Here is a 19,192-nt window from a genome sequence, read left to right on the forward strand (position 1 = left end):
GTCTCTTTTAGGAGACTGCACCTGTCCTAACTAATGAGGGCCTAATGAGAGACTGAGCGTAATAAAACAGAAAGAGGATGTCTTTTGAGGAGGGAAACAAGAAGCTCCTCCTAGCATCTTACCATCTTTGACTGTGTACACCTTGAAAACTGGAATTAATGAGGCACTCATGAGTCCTGATCCTCATGGCTGATGCATTCAGCTTGTATTCCATCTCTCATCTGCATGCCATGTTGTAAGATCTGGCAGCCATGAAGGAATAGGAAGGTTTAGAAGTTGTTTATTAAGTTCTGTACCTGCCCTGTTCTCTCTTTTGCTTTTTAAGGAGCAACAAGTAGCCACACAGTTATAAGGCAACCCCAGTAAACCATACTTGAGCCCAAGGAGTGCAGGAGAGTCTTCCTCCTCTATCCGCCATGTGGGGAGCAGTTCAGCCATAATCCCCCTTTCTCTTGCTCACTCTCTCTCTCTCTCCTTCTATCTCTCCCCCGTGGTTCCATTCATATTCTAATCACAGCTTTCCCCTCTGCAGTTCGCAGGCACTCCATCAGAGCCTCCCTGCCTCAGGCTCTACACTTTTACTTCCCCCTTTTGTGGCCAACGCTCTCCTCCCAGCACACTAAAATAAGGTTGGTACAAGGAGAGAGTGAGAGAGACAGAAGGGGAGGGGGGGGTCAACCAGTGCTGTTTGCGCAAGAGCGGATTTGACCAAATTCTTCAACTTTCTCTTTTTTCCCATTTCAAGATTTGGTGCTGATCTATGCTTTCTTTATTAGTGAAATAAACACAATGCCGGAATAGAAAAATAGCAAGAAGAAATCACACTTCAAAATTTTACTTCAACTTTTTAAATTATGCTTGAATAAAGTGTTACATCTTTCTCATTAGGTTCAGCAGTTTGCAAGCTCGCTTCATGAAATACCATTTGCGTTGACCAGAGAAGATGCAGACATCAAGAAAGTTCTGTAACGGGCCAAAAAGTGGCCCTTGGATCAAGAACTTTAAAACGGAGGCAGTGGGGGCAGTGTGTGTATGTGTGTGTAGGGAGGGGGTATGAAAACGTATTAAATGCTATAATGGGAGACGGGGAGGCCACAGTGCTGGGATTGCGTAGATCTAAGCCTCTTTTTTTCTGGGGAGGGAGCTTTTCTTATTCAAAACAGCCCCACAAAAGACTTCCAGTGAGCCTTGCCACATCCCCATCTGACTCGAAGCCATTCATCAGCCTGCCGAGCCTATCAATGACATGTCCCCCATCAGGGCTCCTATAAAATCAGCCCCTTTCCCATGAAACATCAGCAAACATTTTGACGGCTCTGGCTTTTCCCCCCTCTGGATTTCTGGAGTCTCTGACCCTCACACCCCCCCACCGCTTCAACCCTCACCCCCGCCACCTCTCCTCCACTATCACCACCACCACCACCACCTCCACCATCTTCTCTCTCTCTCTTTTACTCTCTCTCTCTCTCTGTAGCCAGCACATCGTATGCGTCTCAGTGACAGGCAGTGCTCTCGGAGATTCGGAGGGAGCTGAGGAGGGGGAGTCCTGCTCGAAGCCATTTTCTCAGAGGAGCCCTGGGGACATTGGATGGGAAGAGGATGCACTGTGGGCTGCTCGAAGAGCCTGATATGGAATCCACAGGTTGGTTCTCGCTGCGCTGCTCCTGGCTTTCCGGATGCTTGGGAGCCTGGGCAGTTTTGGGACTCAAGACTTGGAAATGTGTGACCTCAACCTTATTGTAGAGAAAGTTTTTTTTTTTTTTCTTTTCTTTTTTAAAAGATTTAATACTTATATCCTTCAGCAGGACAGCCATGGTGGCCTTAAATTAGTAGAGATAAACAGCTGGAGAGCTATTTTCATCTCTTTCACTGCTGCAGAGGATGCATGCTCTTCTCATGCAAACAATTTTGCATCATAGTGAACTTTTTGAGCGGCTTTGGGGTCACTTGGAATGTAAAGTCGTGATTTTTGGTTCGTGTTTTTCATTTTGTCATGCGGTTTGGACTCATTTTTCTGTGGTGAACGAGTGTAAAAGTCGCGCTGCTTCTCGAGGCCCAGAGCTGCACCTGCACCTGCTCCATGCACCGAGCTGCGTGTATTTTATTCGCTGTTAAAAAGTAGCTTAAGGTGAAAAGTATTTTTACAGAAGTGTATATTTTTAATTATTACCGTTGTATGTGTTTACTGGAAACGGTAGGCTAATTTGTGCTAAAATCTAACCACGGTTTACTTGTTGAATATAAAGTGCAGATTAGGTTTATTCCGAGCATACCCGCTTGTGATCAGGCCTAAATCTTAAGACTCCTTCTCGGTTCAGTATTAACTGCGTATTCATTAGAATAGCAATCTAAGTACAATAGTCTCTTTAATTTCAACTAATATCTGATCAAACCTTCCTTTTTCTATTGTGGATGTTCCCGATGATGTTCGGAGCCACACAAGAAACCATCTTTGATCCGTCTCGCCTTTAGAGTGGATTTAATCCAATTATTTAGACCTGCTCAAGCTGCGCACAAAACAAACCATTCAATTACAACAGCCTGGGATAAATTTTTTACTATTAAGGACAATTAACATTTCTATTTATAAGCCAGAAAATGATTAACGGGTTAAGTATATAATATAGAAGAACACATTTCTGAGAAGATATGTTTTTGTTGTGATCCAATTAAGAACCCATTAGGCTCGACTGCTTGTCGGCACGTCGCAAATATTTGATAAGGATTAATCATTTGATTTACAGTGAAAACATGAAACTATTTTTTTATTACGTTGCATTTTATATGACAATTTACATTTTCAGGTCTTTACGATTTACCTAAATTTCCTCTTACTGCCATATGCAGTAACAGTTTACAGTTTCTATTGTATTATTTCGATTTTCCATTCTATTGAATGCAAACTGGTTATATCTCAATACATATACTCCAGCCATCTTGTCATTCTAAATGATTTTAATACATGTTAAGTGATTACACTCCCACTAAAAAAGTTCAGAGAAACTTTCTTCTCCAAGTCAGCTTTAAGCACTTCTGATGTGTCGAAACTAGAGTCCTTGCCGACGCGCATCCTTAGCAACCGCTGCTATGGTGATAGTAGTCACGACCCGTGCCGGAAACAGTACAGGCCTATGACTATGTCCATGTCCAAAACGTGTCATTGCCGTACTGAGCAGTGCACATGCACGATTTTGAGATTTAGTGTGGTATTATAGGGCGCGTGCTTCGTCGGCACGGTGCAGGGCGCTTTCACTGAGCGCGCGCACTCCGCTGAGGTGATATAGTGCACGCGCGTTTAATTCGGCTAAACAGAACAATGTATCCTCTCAACATGCAGAACATAAACATCTGCCCCAAAATCCACTATGATAGGCTTCTGTGCACGCGCAGTTCACCATTGCACACCCATAAATTCATTTCTTCAGGTTTTATAATGCTGGGGGAAAATTTTCCGAGCACGAGAGAACCTGTCAAAATATGCTATAATCAAAATAGTTTTATTCTGGTAATATTTTCTGACACCTTCAAAGTGTGCTACATATAACTTCCTGTTGATTGATTTTCCCTAATAAACTCAGAGTAAAATAAAGAAAGAAAATAGCACAAAAACAATATAAAGGATAGTTTGATAAATCAGGACAAATCGATAGAACGTGCATTTATGTGAAAATCAGTGTGCAAGGAAGAAAACCACTCCCCTTTTTGTTGTTGTTGTTGTTTATGTTGTTAAGAATTAAACAGGTTGGGCCCTCCATTTTTCCAAATAAACTTGCATTTCCAGTTAATCCTTCAGGGCTGTTCAAACTGAGCACCATACTTTGCATAAATCTAGCTATTACAGATATTCCTTTTGTTCCCCACAGACGTTCAAAAACTAGAAGAAAAAACCCTTAACTATTGTGTTTTGGATCCAACCCAGTCCACACCTGTTGCTTTATGCAGTCCTGCATCTCACAGTGGGGGGAAAAAGCATGCCTTTATATAAAAATGGAAAACGGTTTTTGCTGAATATTGGTTATGTAAGCTGTATAGTGTGAACGGACATTTCCGCTTGTGCTTTTTTACAGAGAGCTGGATTGAAAGGTGCCTGAATGAAAGCGAGAGCAAACCCTATTCCAGCCACACGTCCCTGGGGAATATGTCCACGGACGAAAGTAAGCCATGTCACTGCAATACACAAACTGCTCTCGACCTGCTTACAAACTATCCAGTTATTGTACACTAAGATAAAAAAGTGATTTCATTAGATGTCTTTTTAATTTAAAACCATAATTGAACCACATTTAAAATCATGTTTTGTTTTGTTTTTGTAATCTGTCAAAGATGAAGAGAAGGAAAATAACCGGGCATCAAAACGTCATTCAACACCTGCAACTTTACAATGGTACGTTTCCAGATACTCAGTCTTATTCAACACCATTCATTTCTATTATGTCATTTGATGTACTGGACAATGAATACTTGGCTTGTTCAATATCAAGCATGATGCTTCATGAGACAGAGAAAGCTTCATTCAGAACAAAAGGCCCAGGGTTGATTTCATAAGCACAGCTTGACATAAGTGGTCACTGTACCACTTTCTGCAGCACTTAATTTCACACTGGTGATTTTGCTGTGTGCATTTATTTTGTTTACAATCTAGTTCAAATGTAGACAAAGATTTGCCAGTGACTGTTAAAAAATAGCAGTATTTAATATTTTTGCTCAGAATTGCAGGCGAGAGTAACATCAACGTTGGATGTTAAGGCTACTCTATTAATTGCTGTGAATGTAGGAACTATTCATCTAAGCTTTGTTCACCCTTTACTCTTTACAAATCTCATAAAGTATAAGTGACATATATGTAACATAAAAATCCAGAATTAAATTATAGAACTGAAATTTCTTTTATTTATTTTTTTTTTATAAAAGAAATGAATTGCTCTTCTGACCCATGAAGCTAAATAGCTGCTTAATTAATGTTATCTTAACAAGAAATATCATGATTAATTAATATTCATATTTGGAAGTTTCTACACATTAATCAAAAACATGTCTAATATGGCCTTCGTGTGGTCAAGAAATGAAAAAGATTTTAATAAATGTGACTGATTTGGGTTAGTTTTATTTTTTTCCATTTTTCTTTAGTTATTTAGGTGCAAAAATATACAGGTGATGTATCTAAAATAATAATAATGAAAATTAACTAAGCAAATGCAGCTTCTCAAGCTGTGATGAGTTTCGTATTTTATATGCTGTTTTAACATAAATCTAACGATATTTTGGACGACAGCTGCATATGGTTTATTAAGAATACAAATTTGCTGTACAGCAGCTTAATATGTTTTATTTATTGTTTAGATTTTGAAATAACTTTTTAGCTGTTTTATAGTCAATCTCTGATTCTGTACTAGCTGTGGCTAAAACTACCTTCAGGTATAAATTTGCTTTCTGTGGAAATCCAAGCAAAAGTTAAAATTAAGTGCTCACTGACTTCAGCTAATACAAACTTGGCTTTAATTGCATCAATGCAACGTCGGTATTTTTTTAAAAGAAATGTTATACAACAGAATGTTCGAACCTCTGTGTTGATAAGATGCTTTTCACCAGGCTGGAGGAGAACTACGAGATTGCTGAGGGTGTGTGTGTCCCTCGCAGTGCACTATACATGCACTACCTAGACTTCTGTGAGAAGCATGGCACTCAGCCTGTCAATGCTGCCAGTTTTGGGAAGGTAAGCTCTCACAAACTAGTTATTCTGTGCATTATAGCTGAATTGTGCCATGGGATTTATAGCTTATTTTAGAAACCCATAGAGAACTGGCATCAGTTTCAGCCGCTAAATGCATTTAGATGGTTTTAATATGTTTTTAATAGTACAAGTGTATTACAAGGTGAGGGCGAAGCATTTAATATGCATGTAGCTGAACAGGTGAGAGTTAAGGACCTTTAACTCAAGCCTTTTTAGACATTTGTGCACTAACCTTTAGTAGAATAATAGAATGTCACTGTCACAGTTTTTTTCCAGAAAACTAACAATCTAAACCTATAGACATGCTTCCCCTTGTTCCCACAATCTGTCCGAGCACCTCCTTACGCCGGCACCACCTGACATCCCTGCCCCGTCCCTAGCTCCTGCCCGAGGATATTGAAAAAGAGAGGGGGTCTGGATTAATGTGTAATTAAAGGAAATTTGGAAGGGTGAGATGTTGCGGAATGTTAGATCAGTGGCTGAAGCAGCGTGGGGTGTCCTTTAGGAAGGCTTCATTGATTCGGGACAAAAAAGAGAGAGAGAGCTGGGGCTGCCTCCCTGTCTGCTCATTTATCAAGCCGAGCCTGACAGAAACTTCACAGCTTGGCCTCTTTTTTCATCCCACACAATGGAGAGCTCCACTGTTTGCTAAAGTTTCTGCACCGGGAGCTGGACCAAGGAGCCAATCTCATGGACAAAAACAGAACAGAGAGAGACAGACACTCAGAGAGAGACATAGGAAAAGGGAAAAAAAAAGATGGAAAGAAGAGCTGTTGGATATGAATTTTGTGAATGTGACAACTGGCAAGAACTTCAGTGGTCAAACGGAGAGCCGGTCTTTCATGCACTGCAACCTCTCCTTCTTTCATGTTGGACATGTCCAGTAAATTTAAGTAAACTGTCGAACTTGTAAGCAGTTTGCAAATGTGAAGGAAGAGCAATGTGTGATCTGTAGCAAATGCTTTCTTGTGCCCTGTCCTATATAGATAATAAGGCAGCAGTTCCCTCAGTTAACGACACGAAGGCTGGGAACCAGGGGCCAATCAAAGTAAGTGTTAGAGGACTGACACTCTCTTTGCCTTTTTTCCTCATATTATGTGATAATTCTGGTTATTTTTCTAAAGTGACAGATAAATAATTCCACTGTTGTAGCAATACGTTTATTATGGATAGCTTTGGATATAATGTCAATTACTTAACCTGGGTCTCTTTCTCTTTCCCTCTCTCTCTCTGTCTCTCTCTCTCTCTCTCTCTCTCTCTCTCTCTTTCACTCAGGTACCACTACTATGGCCTAGCAGTGAAGGAGAGCTCACAGTACTACGATGTGATGTACTCCAAGAAGGGTGGCGCCTGGGTAAACGAGACAGGCAAGAAAGAGGTTACCAAGCAGACAGTGGCGTATTCACCCCGCTCCAAACTGGGCACTCTGCTGCCAGAATTTCCAAATGTCAAAGACCTAAATCTGCCTGCCATTCTGCCAGAACAGAAGGTAAATAGAGCACTAAAAAACCCAGTGACTATCTTCTTCTTTAGCCAGCCGACCCACCCCCATCTCTTCTCATACATCCACCCCTCCTGCTTCCCCTTTCATCTGCCCCCTGCACCTTCTCTGGGTCTGGATTTAAACAAGGGCCCAGAGGATTTATATGCTGGGTCCTAGCGAACTCTTAATCTTTCAAGTAGATAATAAGATCTCACACACAACAAAGTACAGACTCTAGCTGTCCTGCTTTAAAAAGGGAGCTGTAATTTGAAATGCTTTACGGCTTGCTGATCTCCAAAGCCACTTTTTATACACCACATTTGACTAAAATTTGTGGACGCAAGTATTTTATGTGTCATATATTTTGTTAGAACCTTTACAGCATGTGTTAAGCAGGAATGAGAGGTCATAATGATGTGTGAATGGTCAGAAATGTAGAATGAAGACATTTCATTTCACATCTTTGTTGATAAATCTTATTTAATGACCTCTTTTATTCCCAGGTTTCAACGTTCATCATGATGTACAGAACTCACTGCCAGAGAATACTAGACACCGTTATACGAGCCAATTTCGATGAGGTTTGTGTATCTGCTCAAATTTGTTTCGTTTTCGTCGGATGAACTGAATATGTCTGGCTTTAAAACTTATTGACACCTGTGGTGTTTTATCACAATCCACAACAGGCTTTAAAATTGTTTAAGATGTGTTCCCACAGTGTAGAGCTGGTATTAAAAATTCTCCTACTGTGTGTGTGTGTGTGTGTGTGTGTGTGTAGGTCCAGAGCTTCCTGTTGCATTTTTGGCAAGGCATGCCTCCACACATGCTGCCAGTTTTGGGCTCATCCACTGTAGTAAACATCGTAGGGGTGTGTGACTCCATCTTATACAAAGCCATTTCAGGAGTCCTCATGCCCACAGTCCTGCAGGCCTTGCCTGATAGGTGAGTGCTTGCTAACCCTGTCATGCAGGTAGATATTTATAAAAACAAGATTGCATGAAGTCCGGGATGTGGTAGCTTACTGGTTAATGTGCTGGACTAAAGATTAGAAGGTTGTCAGTTCGAATCTCAGATCCACCAAGCTGCCACTGCTGGGGCCCTGATTAAGCCCCTTAACCCTTGATTGCTCTTGTTGTATAAAATGAGATAAATTGTAAGTTGCTCTGTATAAGATTGTCTGCCAAATGTACTATTCTCCTGTTATCTTTCTCAGGGAAATTCTTAGTAGACTTCTTAACTACTCTTCTGATCTTTAATTGAAAACATTATATACTGATGTGGAATTAATGAAACAAAATGCTATTGCACAATATTTTGTTTATTTACATCTGTTCATAATCTGCGATTATTTCCAAACCAATATAAGAGCACAGAGATCAAGTGAAGAGATGACAATGAGGCTCATGTTTAAATACCTTGTGACTTACAGCAGAAGAGTTATGTGAATGATGCTGACTATCAAACTCTGACTATCAAATTTTCTGCTGTAATTTTATAAATCCTGGTCTATATTATTGTATTCCATAAATCCATTAGAGCATAGATGTACAGTACGTGTAAGTGGAGCATCGGACTATTGGAATGAACTTTAAATGTGTTTAAAATTAAAAATCCTCTACTTGGGATTGAGATATGCACAGAGAGGAAGCGTATGTGATGTCTGTATGTAATAAAATGACGCCACCATATTTATTTACCTAATAAGCTGGACAACGTATTTTGTTTTTTTAATTCATGGTTGTAATGGTCCATGCAGCCTGACTCAGGTCATCAGGAAATTTGCTAAGCAGCTTGATGAGTGGTTGAGGGTGGCTCTGCACGATCTGCCTGAGAACCTGCGCAACATCAAGTTTGAGTGTAAGTAACTTTGAACCGCATTTACACTGAGCATTGACAGTTTCTCAAGGCAGTGTGTAAGAAATGTTCAACTTGTACATATTTCAGTGTCAAGAAGATTCTCCCAGATCCTCAAGCGGCAAACGTCATTAAATCATCTTTGTCAGGTGAGTCAATATTCCTTCGCATCCATCCATCCATATGATGCACCTTTTATGATTTTATGCTTTCTTGCATGAAATGTAACTTACTACATATTAGAGACAAAACAAAAGAAAGAAGTTGTACGATAACCCTCTCTGTCTCCAGATCTGATCCGTAGAAGCCGATGACATTTTGAGTTAGACCTAGAAGATCTGGATTAAATCAATTAAATACATACTGAGGATCTAAATGCTGATGATCAGAGGATATGGAAGATGTTATAGTTATAAAGTCAGAAAATTAACATATGAAAATGGATACATTTGAAATGATATAATTTCGATTTTTTTTACTATTACTATTTTCAACATACATGATTGCTGTGAATTTTAATAATGAAGGAGATGTAAGTAAGGGTGTTTAAAATTCTTGTACTGAACTAAATATTTTTTACGCTTTGCTACCTGTAGGCATCGCGGACAGTCATCCACAGTGCAGATATCACCTTTCAGATGCTGGAGGACTGGAGAAATGTAGATCTGAACAGCATCACTAAGCAGACACTTTACACGATGGAGGACTCGCGGGAGGAGCAGAGACGACTCATAATCCAATGTAAGTGACTGAATAAACAACTTGATAGACAGAGTAATAAAAAAAACTGCTAGAGAGGAAAGGAAAGGGGAGGAGAAATGGCAGTACATTGTAGAAGCTTTTCTTCAGTAAAAAAAATGAAGCATGCAGTATAAAAAAATAGTGCAGCTACAAAAAACAACAACTAAATACACAGGCTCAAAGCTCGATGTAAGGAACATTAGGTTTTGGTCTTTTTACAGCTACTCTGACGTAACACGAGTCATCTCTTCTGCCCATGTAACACTGTACTAGAAACTGAAGTTGATGTGAATTTATTAGTAGTGATTAACAGTGAATTGCTAGTATCTGTATAGGAAGTATTGTTCCCCTGACAAGATTTACATTTTTTGTTCGTTCTCAGTCTGATGTCACTCAGTAGCTGGAGTAGGTATCCAGAGCTGAATCATTCCCACGGTCATGAGTGGCAGTCTTTAATCACTGCCACTGAGAGGTTAACCGAGCTTACCCTCACACTTTAACACCCAGGGAGAATTTCAGACTCATTTCAGTGGCAAGCCACAAGTGACTCATAGGATCAGAGTTCAGAAACTGGCTCTGGCCACTGCATCAGTGTTCAGAATTGTATTGAGAGGCATAATTCATTCTCTTGTTTGTTCATTCATTCATTCATTCATTCATTCATTCATCCATGGCATGTTCATCCCAGAGTTGAAAAATCTTTTTTTTGTTGTTTTAGGAAAGACATGGAATGACTTAAAGAACACATTTATATAATAAGTAAATTCACACAGAGTAAACTGCATGACATTTTCTGCTTTGCTTTGGGCTGTGAATCATTGTGGATGAATAATTAGCATTCACATTGCAAGCATATCTCAGACGATCTATTATTTCTAATGCTTTAATTAGCCAGGGAGGTCCCACTGAGATACAAGACCTCTGCTTCCAAGGAGTCCTGATCAATTTTCCTTACATTTAGTCTCACTTGTCCTGTTTCTCCTCTCTCAGTGTATCAGGAGTTTGACCGCCTACTGGAGGATCAGTCCCCCATTGAAGCGTACATCGAGTGGCTGGACTCTATGGTGGACAGATGTGTTGTCCGGGTCAGTTCAGAGTCTTTTCTCTTGGCAGAAATATTATAAAACAAGATCACCTACTGACAAATCACAAACAATTATTCTTTATGCTTAATTATTTATTAAGAAATATAGAAACAATATATTATTCTCTAATATAAATTTTCTCTTTCTTTTTTTTTCACAAGTGAATTAACTTAAGATTTTTAAGCCTCTCCTGAATTTTATTCAGTTGCCCATCTTAACAACAGTGCTCCTGAAATGTGAAGCATCTGTGTAAATGCCAACCCCATTATGACATGCTTATGCTGGGCCATTTGTGCTGCAATTCCCCAACTTAATGATGTCTTCATGGCCCCTTTTGCACCCATTATATTGCAGATATAGGGTTGTAAAAATTTGGTCGCCTTGGGAACGTCCACTACGCAGCAGACAATAGTTGAATGGGAAGGCGTGTCCCCAGGGGAAAATCAAATAGTTGACTTGTTGACATGTTTTTCGTTCCTGTGGGGTTAGACCCCAGCATGGACGTTAAAGTTAAGGCCCTTGTGCTCCTCCCCCACAGCCTTTCTCATGTAAATATTCCTTTAGGTGGCAGGGAAGAGACCCGGATCCCTGAAGAAGGTTGCTCAGCAGTTTCTTCTCATGTGGTCCTGTTTTGGGACAAGAGTGATCCGGGACATGACGCTGCACAGCGCCCCCAGCTTTGGTGAGTCTGCAAGAGCCATGATATCCTATTATAGTCACATAAGGTTGCGACCCCCATGTAATAGATATTTGAATGCCTGAGTGTCATGTGCTTGTTCATCTAAGGAGTCTTATTCACAATATACTCACATAACACAATTTATAATCCCACTGTCTGTTGTAATGCAGAATAAAATGGCACTATTTTGTGCCTCGTAATTTTGTTTTCTATTACATCTGAGGGAGTTTTTCTTGTCACTGTCTCCTCTGTCTTGTTTATTAAATCTAAACTTAAATTTATATTTTAATTTAGATTATATTTAAACAAATTCAAATATAAAAACTTTAGATGTCATGTAGGTTTACATTGATTGCATTTTTAAAAAAAACTTTTTTATGACCTGAAGTATATTCCTCTGTATTTATTGTCAAAAGATTTCTCACAATCCAAATCCCAAAGCTTTGCGCCAACATGGCCGCCGTGCTAACTCTTGGCTAACAGCAGTTCCGTGTCTATAGCAAAGTAGCTGAAAGAAGGACTATAAGAACAGGGTGAAAACCCCCTCCTCTTCAGCTCTGTCTGTGAATCTCAAAGACACAGCTGGTTGCAGTGTTTTGATAATGCAGCCCTTGGTACAAAACAGCTAATTAACAAAGGCTAACCCCCTCCGCAAGTGTTTCCTCCTGCTTCCCATTTTATGAGTGGGCAGTATTTGCGCCTGGTGCTCTGAATAGCCACAGGGTTTATAACGCACACACTGACTGGACTTACTTGTACAATGTGGGGATTGTGTCATGCTCTTTTAAAAATTCCCTCCCCCTTTTGTTATGAGTGAGGGCTTTTACATTATATTCGCACCAACAACTCTAAAAAGTGTTATTTATGCCTAATCTGTAATCGTAGTTTGTAATCTGCATTCATTAGAGGATCTAATAAAAGCCTAACCAAGCGTAAGTTTCATAACAATGGCTTAGCTGCTGAAATTTCTTTACAGCTAAGAAAAAAAGCTGTGTATATGCACAGAATAGGGCACACTGTGATTAGGTCTATATTCCTTTGTCCTGTATGTGCAGGCTCTTTCCACCTGATTCACCTGATGTTTGATGACTATGTGCTGTACCTGCTGGAGTCATTGCACTGCCAGGAAAGAGCCAATGAGCTGATGAGGGCCATGAAGGGAGAGGGAACTACGGGTGAGTCAGAGGATATAGCCTGTCAGTTATTGTGCCTTATATTCCAATACATCTTTATTAAGACACATTTTTTTTGCCAGGCCAGAAACATAAGCATGGAAAATTAATGTATGGTACATTTTAAGTAGATATGCAGAGCTAAAACAATGCAGATCAGTCAATGAGAAGAGGTGACGATAACACCTAATACATATAGCATCATCACGGTCATTAAAATGCTGGACAGTTTTATGCACTGTACTATGTTCTCTACTATTTTGGCTTTTCCTGGCAATTGTTCTGCTATCAACTGTAACAGTAGGTTTGTTCTACTATGACCCCTCTAAGGATGATTTTTTTGGGTGTGTGTGAGGAGGGGTGTCTTGTTTTTGTTGTATTATTAAAAATTTTAAAAATAAAACAACTCAGTAGCTTGGGCAACCAGGACAAGCAGATTTCACATCTGAGCTATTAGTTGTTTATATTTCGAGCATCATGCAGAAAATTTTTCTAGATTTTTCTAGAATTTTTCTATTTTTAAGAAATGATGATATTGTTTGAATGAATTATGGGATCATAAGATTACAAAAATAAAGGACTAGCAGTACACCTGCTTATTTATGCTATTTAGTCAGCCAGTCATGTAATAGACCAGATTATTGGGCTTGTGTCCACTGTAGCCTGATTCCTGTTCCTTAGCTGACAGGATTGATGGTGATGTGGTCTTCTGCTGTTATAACTCATCCACCTCAGGATTCAGCTTATTGTCTGTTCTGAGATGCTTTTCTGCTTACCACAGTTTTAAAGAGTGGTTATTTGAGCTACTGTACAGAACTGCTGCATGAAAATCCCAGCAAATCATTCGAAATACTGTCTGAAAGCAATATCAATGCCACAGGCAAAGCGTTTTTGACCTGTATCTGCATGATTTTATGTATTGCGCTACTGTGACACCATGCGATAATTGCATGAATGAGGGTGAAGTGTAGGTTATGTATTGAGGTTTCTATTATTGCTTTCATACAGCAGACAGTAGTGAAGATATGATGCTAAATGAAAGCACCTCCGTGTCCCCTGAACCCTACTCTCCTGCAAAGTCAGTGACCTCAGTGGGAGCAGTAGCCACCAGCACCCCAACTTCAGCCCAGTCCCCAGAATACAACAGTGTGTCTGTTACCTCAGGTATGTAAGCATTCAAAAAAAATCCAATTAATATGTAATCGTGGTGACCAGTGTCAAAGGTTTCTTCTAACATTTTTTATAATTTAAACGAGGTCCAAGGGAGAAACGTATGTTTGTATATGTGTGTATTATACTAGGAGCTCTTCAGTCATATACATGGTCCCTTACATACACAGTGACCACGTCAGGAGGCAATCCCCCCGACGGAGGATCCCAGCTGTCCTGCATGCGTAGCAGTGCCCCGGTGCACCCTACCTCATCTGCACACCGGATGCAAGTCTACCCCTACAGAGACGAGCATGGGTGAGCTCATCACGAGAGATACAGCAGAACAGTTCCAATAATTCTGATTTTATGGGCTAATGTTTTTTTCCCCTGCTCTTTCCCTCAGATACACGGGCAGCTACAACTACAGCAGCTACACGAACCAGCATCATCACGCCATCCAGAGTCAATATCCGAGTCTGCCCCATGACGCAGCCCTCCCGACCCCGCTGCACTATTCCTCTTACCACCGATCCTCTGCACAGGTTAGCTGTCCGCCAAGACTCATCTCTGTTTACTCCAAATCAGCTCAGATATGCTGACAATATGAAAGTTCTCTTTAATAATGGCAGCCGGAACATCTGTTGAGTTGAGGCTTTGTTCAGTCCAATATGCATCTTTATGCAACTTTAATGACTTCCACTGTTTCATAATAGTTGCATAATAGTTGTGTATTCCCATTCATTGAAATGGAAATGGTAATGGAAGTGTATTCCACTCCTGCCTGTTTAATAGCATCTTACAAGGCCTGTACCTCAGACAAGAATGCTAATATGAATAAGAATGGTGCATGACACACCGTGGTCATTAGCATGTGAAATGCTGAACTGTGTGAAATACAGAGAGGTCCATAGTAATGGATCACTTAGCCTGTGGATGAACTCGCTGTCATTTCAAAGTTAATGTATGGTCTTTTTTCAGGAATGTTTTGGAGCAAATATTTAGAAAGGAAGTCTTAATTTGGTGGTACTACAAAGAACTACACATTTTCAACTACCCCTTAATTAAAACATGTGCATCCAAATATAAATAAATGATTAGGATCCTGTATTTTGTGCTTATCAAACTGAACGTGGCTAGCAGTGGTTAAATTGAACTCTACAGAGATTGCTAGCATGGTGGCATCGTATATTGTAAGCCAAAGCAGACATAGTAGTAATAGTAATTTCCTGTCAAGAGATCTTTGACCCAGCCCCAGTGCTGCCGAAGCAGCCGGGGGTGAATCGCTCTCTCCACAGCGGATGCAGACACTGACAGGTGGCCTGGTCACAGCTCTGACAGCCCCCCCACTCAACACCCCTCTACCCAGCACTCAATAGCTGCCTCACAGATCCCCAGCCAGCAAGCGGCAAATCAGACCGAGCATGCCTTTATTAAAATATTGTTATTCAATGGCCTCTTTTCTCTGCACGAACAAGAGGTCACTAAGCCTCATATCTTGGTCTCTGACCCCGGCTGACTTTCTTTTTCCATGCAGCAGTACTTCATAATGGTATTGACTGTGAACTGTTTCTATTTAGAGAGGAGAGAGATTTTTATTTCCACTTTTCCTCCGTGTGTTTAAAACAGGCACAATGTCTGATCTTTGTCTGAGTGGATGCACTCAGTAGAGAGTGATTTAGATGGCACAAACGGAACACTATGCTGGTTTCCTATTTGAAGACAGGAAGGATGTTTGAGAAGCACACATGTTGACATGTATGATTTGACTTTGTTTATGATCACTTGAGTTACTCATGGCAACAAAAATGTGATACAGAGCCCCTAAGTAGCGTCTCTGCTGAAATTTTTCCTTAAACTCAACTAAATTGTGTATTGTTTTTCAAAATAAACATGATATAGGTAAGGAATAAAATACTTCAGGATTTGCTGCTGTTGGAAAAATATTTAAACAGCAATTACATTCTATTTATTTGCACATACAGTAGTTTCATCTACAACATCTGCTAAACAAGTTAGCTCCTGTTATCACATATTGCATCTATAAACATTCTTTCCCTCTCCAGTTTCGCTTTGAGTTTCTCTGTCTTGAAGTTACTAAGAAAAAAAAGGACAGCCCAGTATCCTGAACAATTCCCCATGTCAGACACCTTCAAGTTGAGAGAGAAGTCTGAGAGAAGCCCTAATATGGGAGACTCCTTCCAACAATTCTACAGAAATATTTTCTCATCCAAACTAGTAGTATCAGTGATTTAAAACATCTGTAAAAATCTGTTTATGTGACATGTCTGCCATAAAAGTCCATGGGAGACTGTCTGAGCTACTGTACTTGATGTCTTTGGACCGAACATAATCATACAAGTTACTTTTATGTATTTTATACTTTATATAGCTTTTAATATCTCTTTAATTTCTCTTTATTTATCAAACTTCTACTCCGTTTAGCAAGTCCTGCTTAGGACTACATGAATTGTTATGATATTACAGATGAAATGTAATAACTTGTTTGCTTGTTCCTGGTATCATCAAATACAATAGTCAGTGAACAATTCCCACAAAAGATTATATAATAATGATAAGCATAATGGCTAGACAGCAATCATCAGGATTGTTTAAAATGCAGTAACATGACTGCAGTATGCACAAACACCCTGACTGTTTTTCCTTCTCTTTCTATAGTACTCATTGAACAGCCCAATGTCCCGCATGGAGCCATGTTTGATGGGTGGTACTCCTCGGTTGCACGCGACCCCGGTGACCCCCCGCTGGCCAGATGTTCCCTCAGCCAACAGCTACTCCAGCACTCCTATGCACTCAACACGCTATGCCTCTACAGGGGACATGTACTCCTCTTTGACACCACGCAGGAACTCTGAATATGAGCATGCACAACACTTTCCTGGCTTTGCCTATATAAGTGGAGAAGCTACTACAGGTTGGGCCAAATAGCCATTTAGAAATATCCCCCCTGAGATGTGGAGAGTGCATCAGCATATGTGTGAAGAAAGGAAGAACTCCAGCAAGGCCAAGGAACACCCAGCGTCATCCTCCCAACATACGTGTCAGTGGAGGACTCAAAGGGGTTTCAGAAAGCGAAGCTCTACTGCCAGAGCTGCACAAACTCCCTTTCTCACCAAGCAGAAATATTGTGACGTGATGACAGTGCAGGTCTAGCCTAAGCGTGCCTTTTGATTATCTTTAAATTCCTGAATTTCATTCCTTCCCCAAACAGACTTGGACTGTGGCCTACATTTATTCTGAAAGTATGCATCTAACATGCCTCTGTCCTGCTGCTTGACGTCAAAGCAGCCTTTGTTTCATTATCTCATTGCATATCTGCATTAGCGCTTGTGCTTGCTTGAGTTTTATGGCTCATGTTTTGCAGTAAACTAATTACTCCATCAAACGCCTTTTGGCCCATTGCCATGATACCTACGTCAAAGGAAGGGAGTTTACTGCAGAAATGAATTTCATGTGTCATCTAATTGCTGATTGTATATGTGAATGTGGGGCTCTGACAATTTCACAGTGAAGTGTTTTTTTAATGCTGTGCGTCAGCAGTTTTGTGCTGTTCTTTGTATTACAGACCCTGTTACTGTCACTGTGGGAGAGCTTAACTCTAAATATTTCCTTTAGTAACATGGTGTCCTTTGGCTTTGTTTATATATATGTTTGTATTGTATATTGCATTATTATTGTTATTATTTTTTTTTTTTAGAAAGGTGTTAACTTAGATTTGTGTGTTTTTAAATGCACTCAAAGGTACAGTGGACCTATTACCCTATGGGTAGAAATAAAAAAGGAAAGAATATCAAGATGTAACATTTATTATCTTTAGCCACTTTCTCTTGTATATAAAAGCACTCAATAACTTCTGTGGTGACAGCTGTTACCGTGTAAATGATCTATGTGGAATTATTTGTTGCCACATAAACAATGTTTAAAACCCAACATCAAGCGTGATTATTTGCCTATTTAAATGATTAGTATTATCCAACTTGTATTTCACACATGCTTTTGAGTTGGTTCCTTTAATTGCGATTTAACTACCATTTTTTTCCAGAGGTGTGGCCGATCCTTCTAGGTCGGTTTATTTAACTGATAAATCCTTTAACCCCAAAAGGTCTATATTTCTCCCCAGTGTATAAAATGACTCTGCTGTAGCTTGCCATGAGTCATGCTAGTGCGTCATTTTGCAGAATTGCCCTCTGCCTCTTTTGTTTTCAATGAGAACAGTCCCAGACCTTTTCAAATTCTCTAAACGGCCTTTCCTACTCTTTTTCACACAGAAATGGGCTCAAGTGCAGAACCAATACAGACACATCATGGAAAGGTTAGCAGTATTACAGATTAACAAACTATCATTTTAAGCACTCTTACTATATAAAGGGGTTTTACTTGGAATGTTTTCTGGACTCAGAACCCACTATTGCAGAAATTTGCATACAAGGTTCTCCTAAAAATACAAACTGATGAACCCCTATTGCATTAATGGTACATATTGTAAAGATGCATTCAAATAAAAATACTTAGTATGCTATTTAATTGAAGTCTATTTCAATTTTACTAAAGCATACAACAAGCATATTAATGATCTGTTTGCCTTTTCTATACTTACAGTAGGATAAACTGCATACATGATGAGTTAATGGGATGAACACATACTAAACTATGCAGGTTGACTCATTGTCTTGTCAATCTTATCTTTCATTTATGAAAGACATGCTGTAGGTCAAGGCATTAAAAGCATTGTAAATACACAGATAATACAAGCTTAATAATACATCTTAATTAACTATTTGTACAGAAGGGAAAACTAAAAGAAATAAAGTTTATTCTATAATCTTTGTCAACAGTCTGCCTTACTTCAACACTCTCATTTTCTAGAGACCATGGCTATGGTAAAAAAAAAAAATGCAAAAAAAACCCAGAGGTGGGAAATAACACTTAAGTACTCTGTTACTGTACTTAAATCTGATTTTTAAGTATGTGTACTCTCCATGTGCTGTTCTTGCACTTAATCATTTTTACTTTTAGATTTTCAAAGATGTTTTAAAGTAAAGTGCATACTACTCTTCATTTTCACATGCTCAATCACTACAATTCTCTCTAAGCATATACGCTCACTGTCTGCTTTATTAGAAACACGTGTAGAGCTGCACATTTGTGCAATTGTGCAGCCACATGACATCAAACACAACGCAGAATGTCATGCAGATACATGTCATTTCTGTGACTTTGTAGGGACATGCCAGATTTGAGTATTATTATTGTTTTCCTTTTCCAAAGGTTACCCAG

General features: G+C 39.6%; 1 protein-coding gene across 2 annotated transcripts; it reads left to right on the forward strand.

Annotated features, from left to right (window-relative positions):
- The first annotated feature begins 1,345 nt into the window (after window positions 1-1,345).
- rfx4 (regulatory factor X, 4) lies at window positions 1,346-18,119 on the forward strand. 2 transcript variants are annotated; one of them, XM_058387219.1, is made up of 18 exons: window positions 1,346-1,642; window positions 4,068-4,154; window positions 4,324-4,384; window positions 5,590-5,713; window positions 6,718-6,779; window positions 7,007-7,220; window positions 7,718-7,795; window positions 7,993-8,156; window positions 8,971-9,071; window positions 9,159-9,217; window positions 9,665-9,809; window positions 10,800-10,894; window positions 11,459-11,576; window positions 12,629-12,748; window positions 13,754-13,909; window positions 14,047-14,212; window positions 14,301-14,439; window positions 16,574-18,119. In XM_058387219.1, exons 1-18 carry the CDS (start codon window positions 1,600-1,602, stop codon window positions 16,841-16,843), a joined length of 2,202 nt encoding a protein of 733 aa, XP_058243202.1. In that variant the 5' UTR covers window positions 1,346-1,599; the 3' UTR covers window positions 16,844-18,119. The 2 variants fall into 2 exon arrangements, with proteins under 2 accessions (XP_058243202.1, XP_058243203.1); XM_058387220.1 differs by having other exon boundaries at window positions 14,086-14,212.
- The last annotated feature ends 1,073 nt before the right edge of the window (window positions 18,120-19,192 follow it).

The sequence above is a fragment of the Hemibagrus wyckioides genome, linkage group LG04 (genome assembly GCF_019097595.1).
Source record: "Hemibagrus wyckioides isolate EC202008001 linkage group LG04, SWU_Hwy_1.0, whole genome shotgun sequence".
Lineage (NCBI taxonomy): Eukaryota > Metazoa > Chordata > Actinopteri > Siluriformes > Bagridae > Hemibagrus > Hemibagrus wyckioides.

Bases quoted from the DNA above. Each gene is read 5' to 3' on its own strand.
- rfx4 (XM_058387219.1), top strand. From the start codon at position 1,600: ATGCACTGTGGGCTGCTCGAAGAGCCTGATATGGAATCCACAG. The intron at 4,385-5,589 runs GTACGTTTCCAG...GCTTTTCACCAG, and splicing joins ACACCTGCAACTTTACAATG to GCTGGAGGAGAACTACGAGA. The intron at 12,749-13,753 runs GTGAGTCAGAGG...GCTTTCATACAG, and splicing joins GAAGGGAGAGGGAACTACGG to CAGACAGTAGTGAAGATATG.